Raw genomic sequence first — 24,113 nt, forward strand, 5'->3', positions numbered from 1 at the left:
GGTAGAACAATAAGTTAGGTAGAACAATAAGAAATCTAAGACGTGTCAAATAAATGACATCCATCTCAGGGCTCCAGCAATGCATTTAGTTTGCTAACTGGCTAGCTACTGTAAGTGACTAAATGTCAACATCAAGCTTCTTGGTTACAGCAGAGACATTCAAATCCCCTCCCGGATCAAGATCCCTGTTGCCTAAATTGTTTTGTGCGTAGTTTTTTAAATGATTATAGTAGAATTTTTTTCAACAAAATGTATACAGCACCTTGTGTGTATTTACGGGAATACCGTGTACTTCGGTATGGCACAAAAACTGTATGACGGTAGGAAAATTGGTATACCGCCCAACCCTAGTGTATACTGTGTGTGTGTGTGTGTGTGTGTGTGTGTGTGTGTGTGTGTGTGTGTGTGTGTGTGTTAATATTCTAATATTCTAATATGAATGGTCACTACTGTATAATAAATCATTAGTTTGGCCCAACGCCCATAGCGACATATTGTTTTATTTTCCTCTCTCTCTAACTCTCTATCTCTCTCTCTCTCTCTCTATCTCTCTCTCTCTCTCTCTCTCTCTCTCTCTCTCTCTCTCTCTCTGCAGGAAACGGTAGAACATGTCTTCCTCGTCATTTTCACTATCGAAACCTTTCTGAAGATTATCGCCTACGGTTTAGTGGCGCACCAGAACGCGTATGTGAGAAACGGATGGAACATGCTGGATTTTGTCATCGTCGTTGTCGGGTAGGTATCTCCAATCTTCCTTACTCTCCAGCCGCTCATTCAACTGGAATTCATCTGAAGGGCTACAGGGATTTTCAATAGAATGGACTTCCTCAGTTCGGATTGTGTTGTGAAGTACTTCATTAAATAGTCTCGGCGTAGGAGTGCTGATCTAGGATCAGGTCCCGCCAGTCCATTCATGATAATTTGCAAGGCAAATCTGATTCCAGAACAGTACTTATGCTCAGACACTGAGAAGCTTGATGAATACAGGCCCAGGGCATTTTTTGTGTTTCAGTTTAGGATTTTAATTTGAACTGTAGCTCCTCATTTGAGCCTGACTGTGTACTTGTTTGTGACAGTGGTTGAGTTGGTTCATTCCCGGGCCCTGGTCCAAAGTAGTACACTCTTTTATATTGGGAATGGGGTGCCATTCCGGATGTGTTCACTGTCGGTGTACTAATATGGACGGACCCTCATCCGCTTACAGTATATGACCCAGAAAAGACATGGAGGATAAATCACAACTTTACCACCACTGGAGTGACTCACCATCACACCATGTTCCATCGCTCCTCTCCTACCCTCGCTTCCTTTTCTCTCTCATTCCCTCTCTCTCTCTCTCTCTCTCTGTCTTTCTCTTCCTTTCCTTTCCTCTCTCTCTCTCTCTCTCTCTCTCTCTCTCTCTCTCTCTCTCTCGCTCTCTCTCTCTCTCTTTCTCCTTTCCTCCTCTCTAGCTTTCTCTTCCTCTCCCTCCCACTCTCCTCTCTATCTCCCTCCCTCCCTCCCTCCCTCCCTCCCTCCCTCCCTCCCTCCCTCCCTCCCTCCCTCCCTCCCTATCTCTCTCCCTCTATCCCTCCCTATCTCCCTATCTCTCCCTCACACCCTCTTTCCCTGCCCCCCTCCATATCTCCCCATCTCTCTTCCTCTATCCCTCCCTATCTCTATCCCTCACTATCTCCCTATCTCTATCCCTCCCTATCTCCCCATCTCTCCCTCCCACCCTATTTCCCTCCCTCCCTCCCTCCCTCTCTCCCTCTCTCTCTCTCTCTCTCTCTCTCTCTCTCTCTCTCTCTTTCTCTCCCTCCCTCCCTCCCTCCCTCCCTCCCTCCCTCCCTCCTCTAATACACACACAGTCCAGTGAGTAGCTAGGTCAGATCTGTGTCTGTATGCGGCATGTGGGTTGATCTGTCATGCAGTCAGATGCAGAGAGATGCATCCTGCTAGGATGACTGACTGACTGCAGCACACGCATTGAAATTATCATAGAAACGGAACACTAAGATAAGCCCTGTCGATATCCAAATATAGACGTGTCAATATCCTCACAACTAAAATGGACACACTAAAATACTGCACGCAGGCCAAATGACTGCACAAAGTACACTACATGACCAAAAGTATGTGGTCATCTGCTCGACAAACATCTCTTTCCAAAATCATGGGCATTAATATGGAGTTGCTCCCCCTCTTTGCTGCTATAACAGCCTCCACTCTTCTGGGAAGGCTTTCCACTAGATGTTGGAACATTGCTGCCGGGACATGCTTCCAGTTAGCTACAAGAGCATCGGGCACTGATGTTGGGCGATTAGGCCTGGCTCGCAGTCGGCATTCGAATTCATCCCGAAGGTTTTCGATGGGGTTGAAGTCAGAGCTCTGTGCATGCCAGTCAAGTTCTTCCACACCGGTCACGACAAACCATTTCTGTATGGACCTCTCTTTGTGCATGGGGGCATTGTCATGCTGAAACAGGAAAGGGCCTTCCCCAAACTGTTGCCACAAAGTTGGAAGTTGTATGCTGTAGCGTTAAGATTTCCCTTCACTGGAAGTAAGGGTCCTAGCATGGCGGTGTACTCAATTTTATACACCTGTCAGCAACAGGTGTGGCTGAAATAGCCACTTATTTTTGAAGGGGAGTCCACATACCTTTGTATATATAGTGTATGTGATGTCAGATCAAATTATGGCTTCATTGGGATCTGTCATCATTATCATTATTTTCAGATTTTCTTTTTAAGTGCTCTACAAGAAAATACAGTTACAGTATATTAAAAGGGGCTCAGCGTATACATTTAGTATTCTATTCTGATGGTATTCTATTCTGATGGTATTATTGTCATATGAACTGATGAGTGAGCCATCAAACACCTCAGTGAGAGGCCTGGCAATTCCATTCAGCCCATTTAGTGTGTGTGTGTGTGTGTGTGTGTGTGTGTGTGTGTGTGTGTGTGTGTGTGTGTGTGTGTGTGTGTGTGTGTGTGTGTGTGTGTGTGTGTGTGTGTGTGTGTGTGTGTGTGTGTGTGTGTGTGTGTGTGTGTGTGTGTGTGTGTGTGTGTGTGTGTGTGTGTGTGTGAAAAGAAAAGATACTGGACCTAAATATATATTTATACAATCTTTGAGAACTAACAATCACCGAAGCAAAAGCAAGACAGTCAGGGAGAATTGAACATTCCAAAACAATGAATTTAGCAATATTGATTTTGTTATTATGTTTGAGCAAAATAACATTTCATTAGCCACGGCTAAATGCATAGAATTGCAGGAAATTTGCTTCAAAACAACGAAATGTTCTCTCAGCTCCATAGCCGCGGGAAGAAGGGGTGCTGAGGGTTCTGCAGCACCCCCTGAAAAATCATTTGCAAACCGATTAATAGATGATCGATATTGCCATCTGTAGCACGGGCAAAAAATGATCATTAGTGCAGGGAAACTTTTTAACCAGCCCAACTGTACGTTTCTTTAGAGTCTATTGCATTGGTCTGGGCCCGTATTTATAAAGTCTCGGAGTGGGACTGCTGATCTACTGAGTTTTGCCTTTTATTTCATAATGAATAAGATTGCATGAACATGGGGAACCTGATCCTAGATCAGCACTCCTACTCCTACTATGGGAGAGGAATATGGGCCCTGAATCCAATGCTCCAGTCTTTTTAACATGTTCTCTCTCTTTCTGTAGTAATTCAGTGCCGTCCTGGAATGTTTGATCTGCAACATTCTCTTTCTGATGTGTTTCCTGTAGCATTTTTTCCCTGTTTTTTCTCCACAGGCTGTTCAGTGTTGTCCTGGAGCTTTTGACCAAAGACTCTGTTGAGACAAAGGAGGAAGCGGAGGCGGGTGCGGCTGCGGCGGCGGCTGCGGCGGCGGCTGCGGCGGCAGCGCTCCACCCCTCCGCCCAAGGCCACGGGGGAAAGTCGGGCGGCTTCGACGTCAAAGCCCTCCGAGCCTTCCGTGTGCTGCGACCCCTACGCCTGGTCTCAGGAGTGCCCAGTGAGTTACTGTTATCTGACCCTTCACCTTTGACCCCACAACAACACCAACCAGACCTAGGTTCAAATGCTGTTTGAGATCATTTCAAATACTTTATCTGGACTTGATTGAGCTTGCCTGACACCATGGAATAGAAAAAAATTACAAGGAGTGCGAACCCTATCCATCTGGCACTCCAGGCAGGCTAATGTACACTTTAAATATTTCAAATAGTATGTTAACCTAGGTCTGACACGAACACAGTGTTGTTGTGAGTGCTGCCTGATCCCTCACCTTTGACCCCCATGATGAAACATGCACAGCAAACCTCCATTGACCTAGAGTATACAGGCTAACCTCTGAAAAAGGCACTACATAACACCACCCCAGTAAATAACACTGCGGCAAACTGTGACCTGATTTTCATTATTTCATTTGAGTGATTTAGCAGAGCGACTTACAGTAAGTGCATTCATCTTAAGATAACTAGGTGGGACAACCACCGATCAACAGTCACGTGTGCAGGGTTGCAGGTGTGATTGCATAGTACAGTTGAAATCTTAGGCTCCGAGCTCCAACATGCAGGACAAAGTGAAATAAAATAATGAAAATGGTGATTAAACAATAAAAATCAAAGAGCACGATGTACATCATAACAACTGTAGCAGTGATGAATAAATACATGTCCATTGGAGTGGAAAAAAAAAAAGAGCGTCCTCTCACTGTCAACTGCGTTTATTTTCAGCAAACTTAAGATGTGTAAATATTTGTATGAACATAACAAGATTCAACAACTGAGACATAAACTGAACAAGTTCCACAGACATGTGACTAACAGAAATGGAGTAATGTGTCCCTGAACAAAGGGGGGGTCAAAATATAAAGTAACAGTCAATATCTGGTGTGGCCACCAGCTGCATTAAGTACTGCAGTGCATCTCCTCCTCATGGACTGCACCAGATTTGCCCATTCATGCTGTGAGATGTTACCCCACTCTTCCACCAAGGCACCTGCAAGTTCCCGGATATTTCTGGGGGGAATGGCCCTAGCCCTCACCTTCCGATCCAACAGGTCCCAGACATGCTCAATGAGACTGAGATCCTTGCTCTTCGCTGGCCATGGCAGAACACTGACATTCCTGTCTTGCAGGAAATCACGCACAGAATGAGCAGCGGCTGGCTGCGACAGAGCCTGGACTCGAACCCAGAATCTCTAGTGGCACAGCTAGCACTGCGTTGCAGTGCCTTAGACTATTGCGCCACCCGGGAGCTCCACCGTTTAACAGAAATGTCCTTACTTAATGTAGTAAGAAGCAACCGACGTGTTATCAGGAGGCATACTCTTAACGATGGTCAGGGACAACTCTTGTTGGGGTAGCACCAGATGAAGTATTACCTGCATTTGGTTCCTATTTCCTGGGTCAATCCTTAAGAAATATAGATCTGCTCAAAACACGTTGGTATACTCACTAGGTATAGGATGATAAATAACAGAGTTTTGGCACAGGTACATCCAACTAGCACTAGTTAACGTTAACAACCAAGCAATTTAAAAAAAAATCTAGACTTGGGGTCACAGTATTTTTTAAATATATTTTTTTACACTGTTTGGACTTACGTGACCCCCCAAAAATGCTTAGCCGGCCCGCCCAAGGATTACAATAGCAGGAAAATCCTAGTTATTTCCGAAATGCTATATCCAGTCTTTCATAAGATAAAATTATTGATTATTCATGCGTGTGCAATATATTACTATTTTCAGATTTTTCATTCATAGAGTTTAGATGTGTATGAGTCTTATTTTTAAAAGTGACGCTATATATCCAATGTTTAGCTGGAATGGAATATTCGTGTCCTATCTATTTGACTGTGATATGTGGTTGTCTCACCTAGCTATCTTAAGATGAATGCACTTACTGTATGTCTCTCTGGATAAGAACATCTGCTAAATGACAAATGTCAAATGTAAATGTTTTAGGCGCAGATCTCATATGACATATTATTGTAGAAACGGAATCATTTCAAACCCTGATTACATTGGGATACGATCACATATGCCTCTATTTATGCGTGGCAATACTTGGGAAATAATTTTTACGTCCAAGAAGTTAAGCATTTATAATAATAATAATTAAAGTAATGGTAAAGACAGGAGACGCGAGGTGAGACTCGTTACCCCCGTCACCAGGGAGATATGTGGTCTGGATTCAAGAGCGTTTACTAAACGACCTTGACTCAAATTCAACCACACACAGTATTACTCTAACACACGCACGCACAAAGACCTAGCTATGTCGTCCTTCTCTAACACAAATGTTTGACTCTCTGTAGGTTTACAGGTTGTGTTGAACTCCATTATTAAAGCCATGGTTCCTCTCCTCCACATCGCCCTGCTGGTCCTGTTTGTCATCATCATCTACGCCATCATCGGCCTTGAGCTCTTCATTGGTAAAATGCACGCTACCTGCTTCTTCCCCAGCACAGGTAAGAGCGTGTGTGCGTGCGTACATGCTTGCGTGCATCTTACCATCTGTGTGTGTGTACATGGCTATTGCATTTGTGGTTTCAGTCTCTCTCTTTCCGGCTGCCCACCCCCCTCTCTTTGTAGGCATGATAGCGGAGGACGAGCCGGCTCCATGTGCGATCTCAGGGCACGGGCGCCAGTGTCCCATCAATGGCACCGAGTGCAGGGAGGGCTGGCACGGCCCCAACGACGGCATCACCAACTTTGACAACTTCCTGTTCGCCATGCTGACCGTGTTCCAGTGTATCACCATGGAAGGCTGGACGGACGTGCTCTACTGGGTGAGGCTCATAGAGATCATATCAAATCAAATTGCGTTTGTCACATGCGGCCGAATACAACAGGTGTGGTGGACCTTACAGTGAAATGCTGACTTACAAGTTCTTTCCCAATGATGCAGTTGAATTCTTTTCAAATCGTATGTGCCCTCTGCACTCCCCGTATGGTCTCCGTTTGAACTTTGACCTGCTCACTCCCTCTGAGAGCTGATGTGTCAGAAGATTAGTCATTAGGCCTGGATGTGACTGACATTCAAATGATTAAAGGTTCAGTCAAGACTTTCTCTATATATCGGAGTCCCAGAACCATCCCTCACCTTTTTTTCTCTCACTCTCAACTGTAAAGAGGGTTTTTCCCCTTCGTCTTGCAGTCTTAGCAAACTTTTTTTCTCACCTGTCTCTACCTCTGACGATCCACGTTATTCTCTTTCTCTTCCTCCCCTCTTTCTTCTTCTTCTTCTTCTTTCCCCATCTCTCTCTGGTGACGGATGCTCCTCCAGATGAATGATGCTATGGGTCTAGAGCTTCCATGGGTCTACTTTGTATCTCTGGTCATCTTCGGCTCCTTCTTTGTTCTGAACCTGGTTCTGGGAGTGTTGAGCGGGTAAGACACCTCTGTCTCTCTCTCTCTCTCTCTCTCTCTCTCACTCTCTCTCTCTACGCCTGTCTTTCTGTTAACCTGCTACTCTGGCCACATACAGGTCTAACTGTCTGTCTGTCTGTCTGTCTGTCTTTCTCTATGTCTGTGTGTTTCTCTCTACGTCTTTCTGTACGTGTCTGTCTGTCTGTCTGTCTTTCTCTCTACGTCTTTCTGTACGTGTCTGTCAGTCTGTCTTTCTCTCTACGTCTGTCTGCCTGTACGTTTGTCTGTCTGGTAACCTGCTGCTTTGGGCCCAACGTCTTCTTTGTTAGTTGAATCATTCTGGGCTCCTTTTTCATGCTTAATCTTGTGCTTGGTGTGCTGAGTAGGTAATCGGCTGAGGGTGCTGTGTGCTCTGCAGTGTGTGTGTGTGTTTGTGTGCGCTGTGTACAGTGCGTGTGCTATGCCGGGTGAGACAAGCAAAAGACCATGGAGTGGCTTGCTTTGTATAGTGTTGGGGAATGGTGAGAAAGTCTCCGGGAGACAGATAACAGGTACGGCGATACTCAGTCACTGGTAATACAACACAATTTAAATCAGACTGATGCTGTTTCACAGCCCTGGCCACCACAAGCATAACCTTTGTTGACCTCTCATTCGTTTTGCATTGCGTCTCCTCGCTACGGCAACCGACAGCGAAGGGAGCCGTTACCCCCACCCCAACCCCCGTCATCTCCACTACCACCCAAACTCCCGAGAGAGGAAATGAATCTCATTCCTCGCCCTTCACTAAGCTCTCTCGCTCCAGTATCTACTGCCGCTTCCATTCCCCTGGGGGAGGAAGCGTGTTAGTGGGGGTGAGATGTTAGTTTATAATACTCGCTAGTCTATGGCCAGCAGCACTCAGAGGATGCGTGCTCTTTCTTAGAGGGTTCCGTTGGTGGTTGGCAATGTTCCTGGGTTATGACCCCTTCTCTCTGTTAAGCCATATACTTTTTTTTTTTAAACGCTGTGAATCATTTTTTGGGAAGTGTGAAGTTTTGCTTGAGGTGTAGACTAGTGGCGGATCAAGTTAAGAGAAAATTACAGTGGAGTGTGACGTATAGTAATTGTCGATGATTATAGGCATTCGTATGTCATACTGTAATATGTTATGAATGGGACTGATTATTCAAGTAGCAAATTACGTCGGAACAAGACCCGCTGGGCAAAACAGAACAGCTAAATGAACGTTTGTTTTTACAAATTGACGTATCAATTTCCAATGTATACAATAATTGTGACGTGGACGTGTTATATTCACATTCATTGCATGTTATATCCTCTCCCGCTAAAACCTTTTGGCTTCCAGAAAGTTCTATTGTGAGTATTTAGCAGGCCTTTGCAAACACATGCCTCTGGGAACATTCTGAGAACCACCATTTTTAAAATGTTTTTTTATTGAAACTTTATTTAACTAGGCAAGTCAGTTAAGAATAAATTCTTATTTTTTACAATGATGGCCTACTCCGGGTGTTTATTTTAGTGTCCATAAAAACGAGAAAAAATAAATAATAATCTGAATAATAATAAAAAACATAAAGAAAAAAGTATCTGTTTAAACGATAATAAAAAAATAATACAATTACATGTGACCATAAAAATGAAAAATGTAAATAATAATAATAATAATTAAACAAATAAAATGTATTTTTAAAATTGTTTAAACCATTTTTTTTTTAATCATACAATTACATGTGCATTTGAAATGCATATATGGCCCTGCGTATGACTGCTAGGGGGCAATGCAGTTTAATCTACCATAGTCATGGTTACCAGATACCCCACCCCACCCCACCCACTTAGCAACGATGGTAGTTAATGCCGTTTTTAGGTTCTCTGCTGTGTTTCTATCCTCCATGCTCTCAGTGGTCAGTACATGGGACTTCATGTCCCACTCCTCATCAATGTGATGGCTCGTTGCAATGATGCATGACTGTATTTTCATAGAGGTCCGTCCATCTGTTGTTAACATCACTGTATGGGCCGTTGGAGAGCTCGTGCTTTGTACTTGCAGAGCAATCATTGTACATTTTCTCCGTCCGTGCCGTCACTTTCTTTTCCCGACATGGCATCTTGTAGTCTGGTTCCAGATATGCCATCAGGGCATTGAAGCCGGCATCCTCTACCATTGACAATGGCTGCATATCAACTACAATCGTTTCTGTAATCAGCGCTGTGGCTTCCTCACGCCGTCCTTTATCGTACTTCTTTCCTGTGAAGACCCAGTCTATTGTCTCTTGTTCGGAGGCCTGCGTTGCTGCTAGCAACAGTTTGGGTCTCAAGGTGCCTCCCTTTCAGGTGGTTACGCATTGCACCTGTACTGCCACTATAGCTCATTTCCACTTCGCCACGTTTGCATTTCGCCTACTTACTTAACTTCTCAAAGTATTGCCATGCCGGACTTCGCTGCTGTCGCTTCCCTGTCTCACTCTCTGTCGTTTTCCCAACTGTTAACGACGATGGCTTGCGGAGCGCTTTATATCCTTTGGCAAATGATTTGAAAGATGCAGATCTCCTTCAACGAACATGACAGCGTTGCTGCATTAGGTATTTGTTGAGTTTATGGTGGGGCGATATTGGTTGGTGACCTTCTTCTACGACATGCTACTCTAACTATCGCGATAGTATATGTTTTATTTGTCAAATGCGTCGTAAACAACAGGTGTAGACTAACAGTGAAACAAATGCTTACGTACAGGTCCTTTTCCAACAATGCAGAGTTAAAGCAGCTCTGTGCAGAAATCGCTATGCATTTCGCCTAATTTCAGTTTATGTGACAAAACAAGCACGTATAGTGTGACTGAGGTAGCTAGGCACGTATAGGTAGGGGTAAAGTGACAAGGCAACAGGATAAATAATAGACAGAAGTAGCAGTGTATGTGGTGAGTGTGAAAGTGTGTATGTGTGTGTGTGGCATCAGTATGCATGTGTGCGCGCATGTTATGTGTGTGTGGGTGTATGTAGTCAGTGCAAGAGAGTTGTGCAAAAAAGGGTCAATGCAGGTAGTCCTGGTAGCCATTTGGTTATCTATTTAGCGGTATTGTTTAGCAGTCTTATGGCATGGGGGTAGAAAATGTTCAGGGTCCTGTTGGTTCCAGACTTGGTGAACTGGCACTGCTTGCCATGTGGTAGCAGAGAGAACAGTCTATGGCTTTGGTGGCAGAAGTCTTTGACCATTTTTTGGGCCTTCCTCTGACACCGCCTGGCATAGAGGTTCGGGACAACTGGGAGCTGGGCCCCAGTGATGTACTGGGCCGTACTCACCACCCTCTGTAGCTCCATGCGGCCGGGTGCCTTGCAGTTACTGTACCAAGCGGTGATGCAGCCAGTCAAGATGCTCTCAATGGTGCAGCTGTTCAACTTTTTGAGGATTTGAGGGCCCATGTCAATCTAACAGTAGTGCTTTTCGTCCCTCTGAACAGGGACCCTCGGAACACGACAACAAAACATTGACAACAAAACATTGTTCCCTATCGCTCCACAAAAGCCGCAGCTCTTTTCTGAGCAAGAGAAACAACTACTTCAAGGTTGTCACCGACTGAAATGCAACCAGTACGCACCGCTAACTAGCTAGCTATTTCACACTGGTTACACCAAATCTTTTCAGATTCCTGAGGGGCAAGAGGTGCTGTTGTACCCTCTTCACAACTGTGTGGGTGTGTGTGGACCATGTTAATTCCTTAGTGATGTGGAACTTTAAGCTCTCGACCCGCTCCTCTACAGCCCCATCAATGTGGATGGGTACGTGCTCGCCCCTCAGTTTCCTGTAGTCCACGGTTAGATCCTTGGTCTTACTGACATTGAGGGAGAGGTTGTTGTCCTTGCACAACACTGCCATGTCTCTGACCTCCTCCCCATAGGCTGTCTCATCATCGTTGGTGATCATTCCTACCACCGTCATGTCATCTGCAAACTTGATGATGGTGTTGGAGTCATGCGCGGCCACACAGTCATGAGTGAACAGGGAGTACAGGAGGGGACTAAGCACACACCCCTGAAGGGCCCCGTTTTGATGATCAGTGTGATGAATGTGTTTTTGCCTACCCTCACCGCCTGGGGGCAGCCTGCAAGAAGTCCAGGAGCCAGTTGCGGAGGGAGTTGTTCAGTCCCAGGGTCCTGAGCTGGGCATGGAGGGCACTATGGTGTTGAATACTGAGCTGTAGTCAATGAACAGCATTCATACATAAGCATTCCTTTTGTCCAGGTCTGTGAGGGCAGCGTGGAGTGCAATAGAGATTGCGTCATCTGTTGGGCTGGTATGCGAATTTGAGTGGGACCTAGGTGTCTGGGATGATGGTGTTGATCTGAGCCATGACCAGCCTTTCCAAAGGATTTCATGGCTATAGATGTGAGGCCGGTTACCATGGTGTTTTTGGGCAGGGGAACTATGATGGTCTGGTTGAAACAAGTTGGTATTACAGACCGGGGCAGGGATAGGTTGAACATGTCAGTGAAGACACTTGCCAGTATGATATAATAGTTTTGCACCGTTAATGACTAGATTATTCCAGACTCTGCATAGTTTTTTGCATATTTACTATATTATAGTCAAATTCTCATTAATAGTCACATTATAGTCACATTCTCATTAAATAATCTTAGTATGGCTTCAACATATTCAACATATTGATTGAGGGTGGCAGGTAGCCTAGTGGTTAAGATCATTGGGTCAGTAACCGAAAGGTCACTGGTTTGAATCCCTGAGCCGACTACTAGGAAAAACCTGCCGATGTGCCCTTGAGCAATCCTAATTGCTCTAGATAAGAGAGTCTGCTAAGCTATTAAAACGTTAATATTGATACAACCTAACTGATTAAACTGCTGCATTTATATTTGTAAAGTTCAAGTAGAGTATTGTCTTGCACATCATGATATATCGCATTGCACTTCACTATAGATCGACAAAGTCAAATGTCACGATATTCGATTTATTCATATATTGGCCAATCCTAGTTTTAAAAAAAATAAAAAATTCCTCTTTGTGATTACATTGGTTTTCGGCTATGTTCCAAATGTTAACGACAGGGTTGGAAATGAACACCCGCCAAATGCGGGTAGATTTGGTCATTGGCAGGTAACAATGGATCTTTCACCAGCCACGTTGGTGGATGGTCACACAGCATTTGGGAGACTTTTTTGAATCCAAAACCCACATGTAGAAGTTGGTGGAATTGACGAGAAAAGTTACTCACGTGTGACTTTGCGATCGTGTTTCTTGGCCAGTTACATAGTTTTGTTCACATGCGATATGATTTCATTTGCTAGGTTGCTGCAACTATCTGCTGCTAGGAAGATCATCGCAGTCTAAGATTTCTTTCATCACAGACAAGCAAGTGCCCAAGTATCCATGGTAACGGCCCACACATATTTTTGTCTCACCTAATGATTGTGCTTGATTGAGCATGGATCAGGGCCGGCCCTGGACGTTCTGCCTCCCTAGGCGAGACAATGGACAGAGAAATAGGCATTCTTACCATATTTCTCAATTTTAAACCAGAGTGTCTTGTTTGCAACGCTTTTGGCAAATAATAACATTTTAGACATCCTTACGAAATCTAAGCATGTCACTTTCAAAAGATACCTTTACCACACAGACAGAGGCTCTGCCGACGCCGAAGAATGTTGTATAACCCAGCAACAGAAGTGCTTCCCGAAGAGGTGCCTGGGATTAAACAAACATCTTCTCTCTTCAAGAAGAGAAAAGCTCAAATGAATAGGGACAGAATAGCAAAGTACATTTGTTACATCCTCTCGAATATTATAGGCTACAGCTCAGCTTCAGATTTTCATAGAGAGGAATCAATATATCCCCATATGCATTGGAGTCACGTCGTTCGCGGGCATTTCTCGTCAATTCCACCAACTTCTACATGTGGGTTTTGGATTCAAACAGGTAGGCTTATCATTTATTTTTTGGAATAGGAAGAAATAGGCTCCAATTATATGTGTAATTTGATGATTATTTATTTACATGTCGAAGTTGATTGTACAACATCAGTTTCAGAATGTATTTATTTCGACTTAGAGTGGCCTCTTTCCTCTGCTGTGGTGCTGCATTGCAGTCAGTGATGCGTTCTCACTGTTGCTGTCCATGGTCCTGAAATCAAATTGTCTGAGAGAGACAGAGAGGAAGAAAGAGGGGAGAGAGAGAGAGAGAGAGAGAGAGAGAGAGATTAGGATGCAGTCTATTTAAATCTAAAGAATACAAAGTAAACGGGCGATAGATAATTGAGTAATCTTACAAATTAATGCGAGTGTATGATCAACACTTACCTTTCGTTCAAAGACAAGTTGACTCGCCTGGCTTTCCTGGCAGCAAAAGCATGTGCATACATGCTTGTTGGAGGTTGATTTCGTAAGACAACTCATGCTCAATTGATATGGCGGCGAGTCCATTGAGTGTCTCTCTTGATTCATAGTAGAGCGCAGGTAGTTTTTGATGCGTCTGAGCTTGGAGAATGTGCACTCCACTTGCCACTGACACGGGGACTGTGAGAAGAACTCTCAGGACAACAAAGGCATTGGGATACAAAAAGGCCATTTGGTGTCTAGATATGTACATCGAGTGATTTTGCCTCACTGTCCACTGACTTTGAGCTCATTACACAGATAATTTGCTTCGATGTCTCTGGAATCCCTGTGCGTAAGGGTCCTCTCCAGTGTTGCAGTCCCTGGTAAGCGCTGCAGTGTCCATGTCCTAGATGGTGGGAATGTTGTACCGGATGCTGAAAACACTGCTGTGCTCTTCAAAGCTGCGTAAAGAGCTCGTTGATGGACTGGATAGCAGAATCAAGAATCTGATTAAAGAAATGTACTTTGAATTTCTGCTGAGGGTCAGTCACGGGCTCGTCCTCACCCTCGTAGCGAAACAGATACCTTTTCTTCCTGGGACGGACCGTGGGCTGCACTGTGAAACAGGGCTCAATACCCAACTATTTTGTGCTTGCTAATGCACCAGCCCTGGTTGAGTTCAGTTAAGCCACTACTAGTGAAAGGTTAAAACTCACTGCCAGCAAACTCTTACTGGTGATGTTGACTTCGAACAAGATGTCATACCAAATGACCACTGGCACATGAAGCCAAAATTGTTCATCTTTTTGCAATGCTGATTGCCTCCAAACTTGTTTTAGCACCACAGCTGTCTGTGAGCTTGGTGTCGGTGGCGATCGACAACAGGGCATCCTAAATCTCCCCGAGTTGGTAACGCACAGGTTTCACTGCCTCCACCCGGCTCTCTCATCTCGTGGTGCTGAGAGGTCTCACTGTGAGTCCATCTTTTACCTGCTCTTTCAGCACGTCCCAGCGGTGTGTAGATCCAGATAAAAAATGTATAAATCTCTTGGATGGTGTTAAAAATCTCAGCCGCCTCCAAACAACACGATGCTGCATCAGAGAGAACCAGGTTCAGCAAGTGCGCGCTGCATGGCACAAAACAAGGCCCTCGGATTGACATCCTGCGCTCTCTTTTGAATGCTGCTGTGCCTCCCTCGCATATTCGCCCCGTTGTCATATCCCTGAACCTCTCACGTCCGTGATGGCGACGTCATGTTTCTGTTGTTTTGAGATGAGCAACTCCCACCCCCCCTTGCGTAAAGCAGTCCACTAAACTCCAGGAAGTGCTCACTTGTGCGCACTGCCCCATCATCCCCTGTTGAAAGAAACTGCACCACCGTGGTCATCTGCTCTGTTTTGCTCTTGTCTGGTGCGCATTACACACTGTCGGCTGGATCTATTGTGCCAGCATGTCAATGATTTCATTCTGGATTATTTTACCCGAGGTAGTGCACATGTGTTTCTTTGGACTGTATTCTCCTTACACTCTCCTTCATGATTCCATCAAAGATACCCAGCATTTCCACAAACTTCAGAAGTTTCCCATTATTTGGCTCGTTCAGCCTGTCGGTGGTCCCGCGTAACGCAATGTTCTTTGGTGGCCGTTACACTTATCAGGGCTATGAGCTTCTGCAGCACCTGCTGCCAGTGGAGAGTCTCTCCGTCAATAGCCCGTTTGGGGCTTGGGCATCAATAGTTTGCTTGGCCACCAACCTGATATCCCGCACCTTCCACCTCTGCAAACTATCTAGGTGGTCATGCGACTTCTCATGCGAGCTGAAGAGGGTGGCACAGATTCTTCCAGTCCCTGGTTCCATCCCTGACCAGCGCAGATTTGCGCTCGTGTGAAAAAAGTTTGCAGAAAAAAAACAGACGGCTGCATTGTTTTGCTTGGAATGGACCAGCTGTAACGCTCGTCGTTGCATGAAGACGGAGTGGACCAAAGTGCAGCGTGGTGCGCGTCCATGATAATTTATTTAAACTGAACACTGAGACAAAATAACAAAATGGAACGAAACGAAACAGTTCTGTCAGGTGCAGACACAAAACAGAAAACAACCCACAATACACAGGTGGGAAAAGGCTACCTAAGTATGGTTAGACAGCTGTCCCTGATTGAGAACCATACCCGGCCAAAACAAAGAAATACAAAACATTGAAAAATGAACATAGAATGCCCACCCAAATCACACCCTGACCAAACCAAAATAGAGACATAAAAAGCTCTAAGGTCAGGGTGTGACACAAGCCATGGTCTCTCCACTCTCTCCCCGTTTGCCATCCTCCCTTTGTAGTGGGCTACTTTCTTAGCCCCTCATCTTTCCTCATCTCTAAGCCCCTCATCTCTCCTCATCTCTTAGCCCCTCATCTCTCCTCATCTCTTAGCCCCTCATCTCTCCTCATCTCTTAGCCCCTCATCTCTCCTCATCGCTTAGCCCCTCATCTCTCCTCATCTCTTAGCCCCTCATCTCTCCTCATCTCTTAGCCCCTCATCTCTCCTCATCTCTTAGCCCCTCATCTCTCCTCATCTCTTAGCCCCTCATCTCTCCTCATCTCTTAGCCCCTCATCTCTCCTCATCTCTTAGCCCCTCATCTCTCCTCATCTCTTAGCCCCTCATCTCTCCTCATCTCTTAGCCCCTCATCTTTCCTCATCTCTTAGCCCCTCATCTCTCCTCATCTCTTAGCCCCTCATCTCTCCTCATCTCTTAGCCCCTCATCTCTCCTCATCTCTTAGTCCCTCAACTTTCCTCATCTCTTAGCCCCTCGTCTTTCCTCATCTCTTAGCCCCTCATCTTTCCTCATCTCTTAGCCCCTCATCTCTCCTCATCTCTTAGCCCCTCATCTCTCCTCATCTCTTAGCCCCTCATCTTTCCTCATCTCTTAGCCCCTCCTTATCCTGGTGTGGCCCAGCCTGCACTAACATATCCTGTAAAGATCCATTCGTATATATATTTTGGCCACTCACCGGGATCTTATGTTTTTCGTCTGGGAGCCGAATTTAGCAGCAGCACCACCACTGTCATCGGGGACGGGGAGCAACAAATCTGAGTCTGGGTCCAAGATAATAGGGTCTTCCCCGGCATTGTTTGGAGGTGTGGCTAGGCCTGGTGCGACCACACAATTGTCAAAATGCCGCCCCAAATTCAAGTGCCGCCACAGGCAGCCGCCTAATCTTGCTTAATGGGAGGGCCGGCCCTGGCATGGATCATTCCCAAAAACGTTTATTCACAAACTTTTAGTCATTGTAATCCTTAGATGTATTTGTGTGCTTCTACATTTCTACTTAGAAACACATCATGTAGCCTACTCCTTGTAAAAAATATCAGCGTAGAGCCCTGAACTGTAATTGTAAAAAGCCAGATCACTCAGCATTTTGTGTCAAGGCAGAGGCACATTGTTGATTCTTGATGTTGAGTCGTAGAACTGTTCATCTGTTTTTATTATTGGATCTAAATTACTTATTTGAACATACATTGGTTAAAAGACGCAGGTCACAAAAAGGACATGAAATGAAGCAGTATACCCCATTACTCATTACTTGTAATACATTTCTCTTTTTTTTCCAGATTTTTGGTATAACAAGGGAGTAAAAAATATTTGGGCTGGTTTTAAATGGTAAACTATCCCATTAAAAAAATAAAAAAAACATTTTAATGTTCACCCCTAGAACTAACTGTACAACAGTCTGTATACAAATTGTGTTAGGTGAGGCATTGTCTGAAATGAACCGCTATTGAGTCCGAGTGTGTGTTTTGTGTGTGATTTTGTGCACATGCGTACTCTACTGTGTGTGTAACTGCGTGTGTGTTCTGCATGTGTGTTCTCTGTGTGTGCCCGCAGAGAGTTCTCCAAGGAGAGAGAGAAGGCCAAGGCTCGTGGAGACTTTCAGAAACTGAGAGAGAAGCAACAGCTGGATGAGGACCTCAAGGGCTACCTGGACTGGATCACTCAGGCCGAGGACATCGATCCAGAGAACGAGGACGAGGAGGGCTACGAGGAGGGCAAACGCAACCGTAAGCACCCTACGACGCACGCGCGCGGACCTGCGCACATGCGCTTCCCTAAAACGCGCATGAACGTGTGCACTCGCGAATGCGCACACGAATATGTGCACGAGACGACTAAAAATGTATTGGATTTGACACACGCACACTAGCCTAAAACACACATGGTGCGAGAGCTGCCAGTGAGTGTACCTGTGTACAACAGAAGACTGAGAGAGTCCACAGTATGAGCAGCGTCATGTTGAGGAGCTACTGAAGGTTTCCAGTGTGAATATCTGTTATTTCCCAGTCCAGTCGCCCTAATTGACCACATACTGTAATTCTGTGTTCAGGGTTACTGTTAAATCCACACACACACACACACTAAAATATTGCACAGTCACACTCGCTCGAACACTCGCGCACACACACTTGCATGCTCTATTATCATAGCCTTCCTCAGTTCACACCTTAGCGATGGGTGCAGAGCTCTCTGTGTACCAGTTGAGTTAGGCTGAGGAGGGAGAACAGGGATACATCACATTACTCTAGCAGATAAAAGACCGCAATCCAAAATCCTCTTTATATAAGCAGCAGATGATGCAGAGCAGACACAGCGAAACTGCTACTACCCATTCATACAGCTATCTTCAGTATCTCTCTCCACCCCTCCCTATCAACCAGTGAGCAGCACTACACTACTACATCGCTCACCCCCCCTTTCCCCTAAAACGTGCCAAGCTTTAGAGTTGAACCACACCTCTTTCACTGTGTATCTTTAGAGTTGAACCACACCTCTTTCACTGTGTATCTTTAGAGTTGAACCACACCTCTTTCGCTGTGTATCTTTAGAGTTGAACCACACCTCCTTCGCTGTGTATCTTTAGAGTTGAACCACACCTCTTTCACTGTGTATCTTTAGAGTTGAACCACACCTCTTTCACTGTGTATCTTTAGAGTTGAACCACACCTCTTTCACTGTGTATCTTTAGAGTTGAACCACACCTCTTTCGCTGTGTAGCTTTAGAGCTGCAGCTCTCCTGTACTCTCTCTCCACACCGCAAATCTTCAGTACACGGTCCCAGTTCCGCTCCTGTTTACCAACCAGGGAGATTTTAGTCAAACGTCTTTGCCAAGCTTCCAAATACACTGTTGTTTTACTTGGCCGTTTCTCCTTTTCGACCCCAAATTAGTCTGGAGTCAATGACCGGATTTCGTCTTTGAACCTTTAAACCAAGTTCAGTAAAGTAATGTAGAGTTGATCATCAAAAAAAAAATACAGCCAAGTATATTCAAATATGTTCACGTACGGGAAAATAAGGCGTAGTAAAATCTGATCATTCTAGCGTTTACCATCAGAATTAGCACCACTGCCTCCATCCACACACCGTCAACAGAAACACCGCCTGGATAGTAATGTGATAGGAGGTATGGTAGTAGTAGGAACTTCAGTAAGTCTTAGAAGCTTGCCTTCTAGTGCTGGGAATGCTTGGCACTGGACTGAAGGTCAGAGGTTATAATAACATGGATCCCCTTGGCGATGCCAACCATGTGAAAGGTATCATGCTGGCTTTTCTGTGGCTGTCACCGGGTCCGGGGCCATACCACGAGAGACTGTATGCTAACATGTACATGTGAAATGCTGTTCATTTGCATTTCAGCATGTTCGTATACTATAGACTGTAGTGCTACTGATCTGTATTGTATTGTACTGTACTGTACCCCCCCTCCCCCGGCCTGCAGAAACTAGCTTCCTGCCATGTGACTAACAGCTGCCCGTCTTCCTCTTCTGCTCCTCTTCAGTGTCTACTACAGTCCATCCTACTGGTGTCAGTGTCAGTGGTGCTGGTGTTGTCAGTCAGTGTCGCTGTTGCCAGCTGTACTGTTGCTGTTGTTGATGCTTTTGTTGTTACTGTTGTTGTTGTTACCTTTGATGTTGTTGTTGTTGTTACTGTTGTTGTGGTGAACTGTCACTGTGCTGCTCTATCTCGTCTTGATAGAGGCCTATTCTCGCCCCCATGTTTCTCTGCTGTGCCGTGTGGCGCGCTGCTGTCTGAATGCATGGGCTTGCATGCTTTACACATGAAGGGGTGACTCTGGCTGACCTCACAGAGAAGAAGAAAGGAAGCAGGTTTGGGTGGTTCAGCCAGTCCTCCGACACTCATGGTAAATCCCCTGGTTTTCCCTTCCACATTGAAAAAGTAAATGTGTGTGTGTGTGGGTGAGCTTGCAATTGTGTGTGAAAGCTGGTGTGTTTGTGTATATAGTAATGTGTGCAGCCTCATCCCCCTGCTTGTGCTTTGCTATTGTGATTGACCCTTCTGTTTGAGAATCCCTGTCTTTTTGATCGAGCTTTTCCTTTTGTATACAGTGCCTTCGGAAAGTATTCAGACCCCTTCCCCTTTTCCCACATTTCGTTCCGTTACACCCTTATTCTAAAATGGATTAAATTACATTTTTTTCCCCCTCATCAATCTACACACAATACCCCATAACGACAAAGCGAAAACAGGTTTTTAGAAATGTGTGCTAATTTATTACAAATTTAAAAAAACGGAAATAACTTTTTTGCACCGAGTGTTTGATAGAGCCTCTCCTGCTGCTTCTGACTGAATGAGCCCAGACTCAGATGAGGAGCACCAGGGAACAGAATAGTAATACATACTTCCCCAGTTGATGCCAGGCACTCAACTTCTTTCCCTCTCGCCCTCTCTCTATGCACAGCCCAGTTTAAAGCAGCTAGGCTAAGGGCTCCGTGTGAATTGGCAAACGGGATTAAACCCAACAGCATTCAGATTATGAGAGAGAGAGAGAGAGAGAGAGAGAGAGAGAGAGAGAGAGAGAGAGAGAGAGAGAGAGAGAGAGAGAGAGAGAGAGAGAGAGAGAGAGAGAGAGAGAGAGAGAGAGAGAGAGAGAGAGAGAGAGAGAGAGAGAGAGAGAGAGAGAGAGAGAGAGAGAGAGAGAGAGAGAGAGAGCGAGCTGCCGGAGCACTCAAAAGTCAAAGAGAACGCTTTCACACAAACTAAGCAGCGGTGCGTGCGTACCCTCGCACAAACAGGCTGTGCTCTCACATGAAATTTGTAGCGCTGGATCAGAAATGGGCTTAGGCGGTGGGTGTGGCAAGGGGGCGTGGCAACAGGCACGGTCCGGTGAAGAGAAACGTTTGTATTTTTTGCAGTATTTCCTGCAAATCTACACATTTCTCCTTGTAACTGAGAGACATTTTTGCAGTTTTAAAGCTAATTTCCTACAAATCTATGCATTTTGCCACGGCTAATTGACAAACATAATAACAAAGTCAATACTGCTGAATTCCTTCTGTCCGCACGTCTCTAACGCCGCACAATAAGTCATAGTGATGATTACGATGACCATACCAGTAACTATTTTAGATAAGTTAGTTAGTTAATTAAAAGATATTCAGATTTTTCTTTCTTTCTTGTTTTTCTACCTACTTTAGAGACGGTCTATTGTCATTCTGATGCTCATGGATTTGGTTTTGGGACGTATCGTCCTTTGAAACTGAATTTGTGTCATTGTTTTTAAAAAAACAAACAGGGATTTCTTAGAAAGGCCTGGAGTAATCTGATCGTTCTTTCTTTTGTTGAGGAATTTGTTGACGAAGGAGTTTTATTTTCTCGGGATGTGTTTGACACACCACAGCTGTGGTACCTAGGGTGCGACTGCGTACTGTTTGGTGTGTGTGTGTGTGTGTGTGTGAGACATGTACGGTGTGTCATGTGAGGTTGTGTGTGTGTGCGTATGATTCACTCTGGCACTCTGTTTGCTGCCACAGTGAGTATACCAGCCAGTGAGACGGAGTCGGTGAACACAGAGAACGTGGCCGAGGATGAGGTGAAGACACCGTGCTGCGGACCTTTTTGGTGAGAACCCCCCCCCCCCCCCCCCCCCAAACCACTAATGCAGTACTGTACCTTTAGAACGTAACCTTGGATACCATAGAAACGAGCACATTCTTTACGGAAACACAACCTCTGTCACCTGAGTGAATTGTCGTGTGAACCCGTGTGTGTGTGGTCTGTTCATCTGCGTCTGTCCTCTATCCTGTCTGGACAACCGCTGGTATAAAACAAGCTTCAATAATACACCTCTGTTTGATTCATTCTAAGACCACTCCTGTTCAGTCATAAAGATGGTACATAGGACATGTGGCTTCGTACTAAATCCATGAATATCCTGCAGTCAGCAAGCTGAACTGATGTTAATATAAACGTCTCAATTGTTTTTCCAGTCAAAAAATTTCAAAGTCAAAGTTCAGGTCAGTGAAAACCGCCTCGCCTCGCATGTGTCCTTGCTCGATGCATGCAGCGGTCTGTTCAGTGAAACGTACATTTCTCTGCATGAAGTCGTGACGTCTGTTATTTCCGTATATACGTGGAAGCTCACTTTGGTTTCTCTGCTGTATGTGCTGTTCTGATCTCTGGAGTCTGCTTTAATGAGTCAGCAGGTAATAAATCAAGTCCACCTACCCTTTAAACAAGTCAGCATGTAATCTTGGGCATCGGGAGGAACTGGAGGAGCCTTATGCAGCGTTTTTACACTTTGTGATGTATACTGCATGCGGTGCGGTTCTCTCCCTCTCCCAAAGTTAATTGACTGCTCTTTCCTAAGTTTTCTTCAGATTTTATTTGAATACAGTTCCTGCCTAAACCCCAACTTTCTATACAGTATGTCCTAACCCCCCTCTAACCATCGCCCCTACTCGTCTCCTTTTGCTGACATCACTTCCTGTCTCACAGTCGGCGCTGGCGTCGCTGGAACAGGTTCTGCCGCAGAAAGTGCCGGGTGGCGGTGAAATCGGTGCCTTTCTATTGGCTGGTGATCATCCTGGTGTTTCTCAACACGCTCACCATCTCCTCCGAGCACTACAACCAGCCTGACTGGCTCACACAAGTACAGGGTTAGTACACTACAACCAGCCTGACTGGGTTACACAAGTACAGGGTTAGTACACTACAACATGCCTGACTGGGCTACACACATACAGGGTTAGTACACTAAAACCAGCCTGACTGGGTTACACACGTACAGGGTTAGTACACTACAACCAGCCTGACTGGGTTACACACGTACAGGGTTAGTACACTACAACCAGCCTGACTGGGTTACACACGTACAAGGTTAGTACACTACAACCAGCGTGACTGGGTTACACACGTACAGGGTTAGTACACTACAACCAGCCTGACTGGGTTACACACGTACAGAGTTAGTACTCTACAACCAGCGTGACTGGGTTACACACGTACAGGGTTAGTACACTACAACCAGCCTGACTGGGTTACACAAGTACAGGGTTAGTACACTACACTGCACACTGGCTACCACTGTCAGGTCAGGTGGTAAGGAAAAACTCCTGTCCCTAACTATAGTATCTCTGAAATGTGTAATACTGTTCATGTGTTATATTGACTGACACCTCCCTCTGCCCTGCGTGTTTCCAGACGTGGCAAACAAGGTTCTGCTGGGCATGTTTACGTGTGAGATGATGACCAAGATGTACAGTCTGGGCCTGCAGGCCTACTTTGTGTCCCTGTTCAACCGATTTGACTGCTTCGTGGTGTGTGGAGGCATCACCGAGACCATCCTGGTGGAGCTGGCCATCATGTCTCCTCTGGGCATCTCCGTGTTCCGCTGTGTCCGCTTGCTCAGGATCTTCAAGGTCACACGGTGAGACCACTGTCATGTGGAGTAGGGTGAAGTTGCCCCTAGACGCTAATCTTGGGTCAGCTTTGCTCACCCACTAATGGTTAAGGTAAGGATTGGAGGAGGGGAAGCTGATCATAGATCTATACCGAGGGCAAACTTCACCCCGGATCAATGCTTTCATCACATGCTTCGTAAACAACAGGTGTAGACTAAGTGAAATGCTTACTTACGAGTCCTTTTCCAACAATGCAGAATCAAGAGAAAGAGAAAATAAACATAGAAATAGTGACACAAGGAATAAATATCAATCAATCAAATTTATTTATAAAGCCCTTCTTACATCAGCTGATGTCACAAAGTGCTGTACAGAAACCCAGCCTAAAACCCCAAACAGCAATCAATGCATGTGTAGAAGCACGGTGGTTAGGAACACCTCCCTAGAAAGGCCGGAACCTAGGAAGAAACCTAGAGAGGAACCAGGCTATGAGGGGTGGCCAGTCCTCTTCTGGCTGTGCCGGGTGGAGATTATAACAGAACATGGCCAAGATGTTCAAATGTTCATAGATGACCAGCAGGATCAAATAATAATAATCACAGTGGTTGTCGAGGATGCAACAGGTCAGCACCTCAGGAGTAAATGTCAGTTGGCTTTTCATAGCCGATCATTCAGAGTATCTCTACCGCTCCTCCTGTCTCTAGAGAGTTGAAAACAGCAGGTCTGGGACAAGTAGCACAACCGGTGA

At 45.3% G+C, this 24,113-nt stretch overlaps 1 protein-coding gene across 5 annotated transcripts in view; it reads left to right on the forward strand.

Annotated features, from left to right (window-relative positions):
* Positions 1–24,113, forward strand: part of cacna1da (calcium channel, voltage-dependent, L type, alpha 1D subunit, a) — a 115,585-nt gene that overhangs the window by 45,760 nt on the left and 45,712 nt on the right. For 3 of the 5 annotated variants that reach the window (XM_036948171.1, XM_036948173.1, XM_036948175.1), the window contains exons 4-14: positions 596–735; positions 3,761–3,981; positions 6,291–6,443; positions 6,568–6,764; positions 7,262–7,365; positions 17,558–17,730; positions 19,789–19,866; positions 21,497–21,584; positions 21,953–21,979; positions 22,461–22,621; positions 23,166–23,391. In XM_036948171.1, the coding sequence (XP_036804066.1) occupies positions 596–735; positions 3,761–3,981; positions 6,291–6,443; positions 6,568–6,764; positions 7,262–7,365; positions 17,558–17,730; positions 19,789–19,866; positions 21,497–21,584; positions 21,953–21,979; positions 22,461–22,621; positions 23,166–23,391 (1,568 nt within the window). The remainder of the gene's footprint in view (positions 1–595; positions 736–3,760; positions 3,982–6,290; positions 6,444–6,567; positions 6,765–7,261; positions 7,366–17,557; positions 17,731–19,788; positions 19,867–21,496; positions 21,585–21,952; positions 21,980–22,460; positions 22,622–23,165; positions 23,392–24,113) is intronic. The other 2 variants (XM_036948174.1, XM_036948176.1) reach the window with 1 other exon arrangement.

The sequence above is a fragment of the Oncorhynchus mykiss genome, chromosome 17, assembly GCF_013265735.2.
Source record: "Oncorhynchus mykiss isolate Arlee chromosome 17, USDA_OmykA_1.1, whole genome shotgun sequence".
Classification (NCBI taxonomy): Eukaryota; Metazoa; Chordata; class Actinopteri; order Salmoniformes; family Salmonidae; genus Oncorhynchus; species Oncorhynchus mykiss.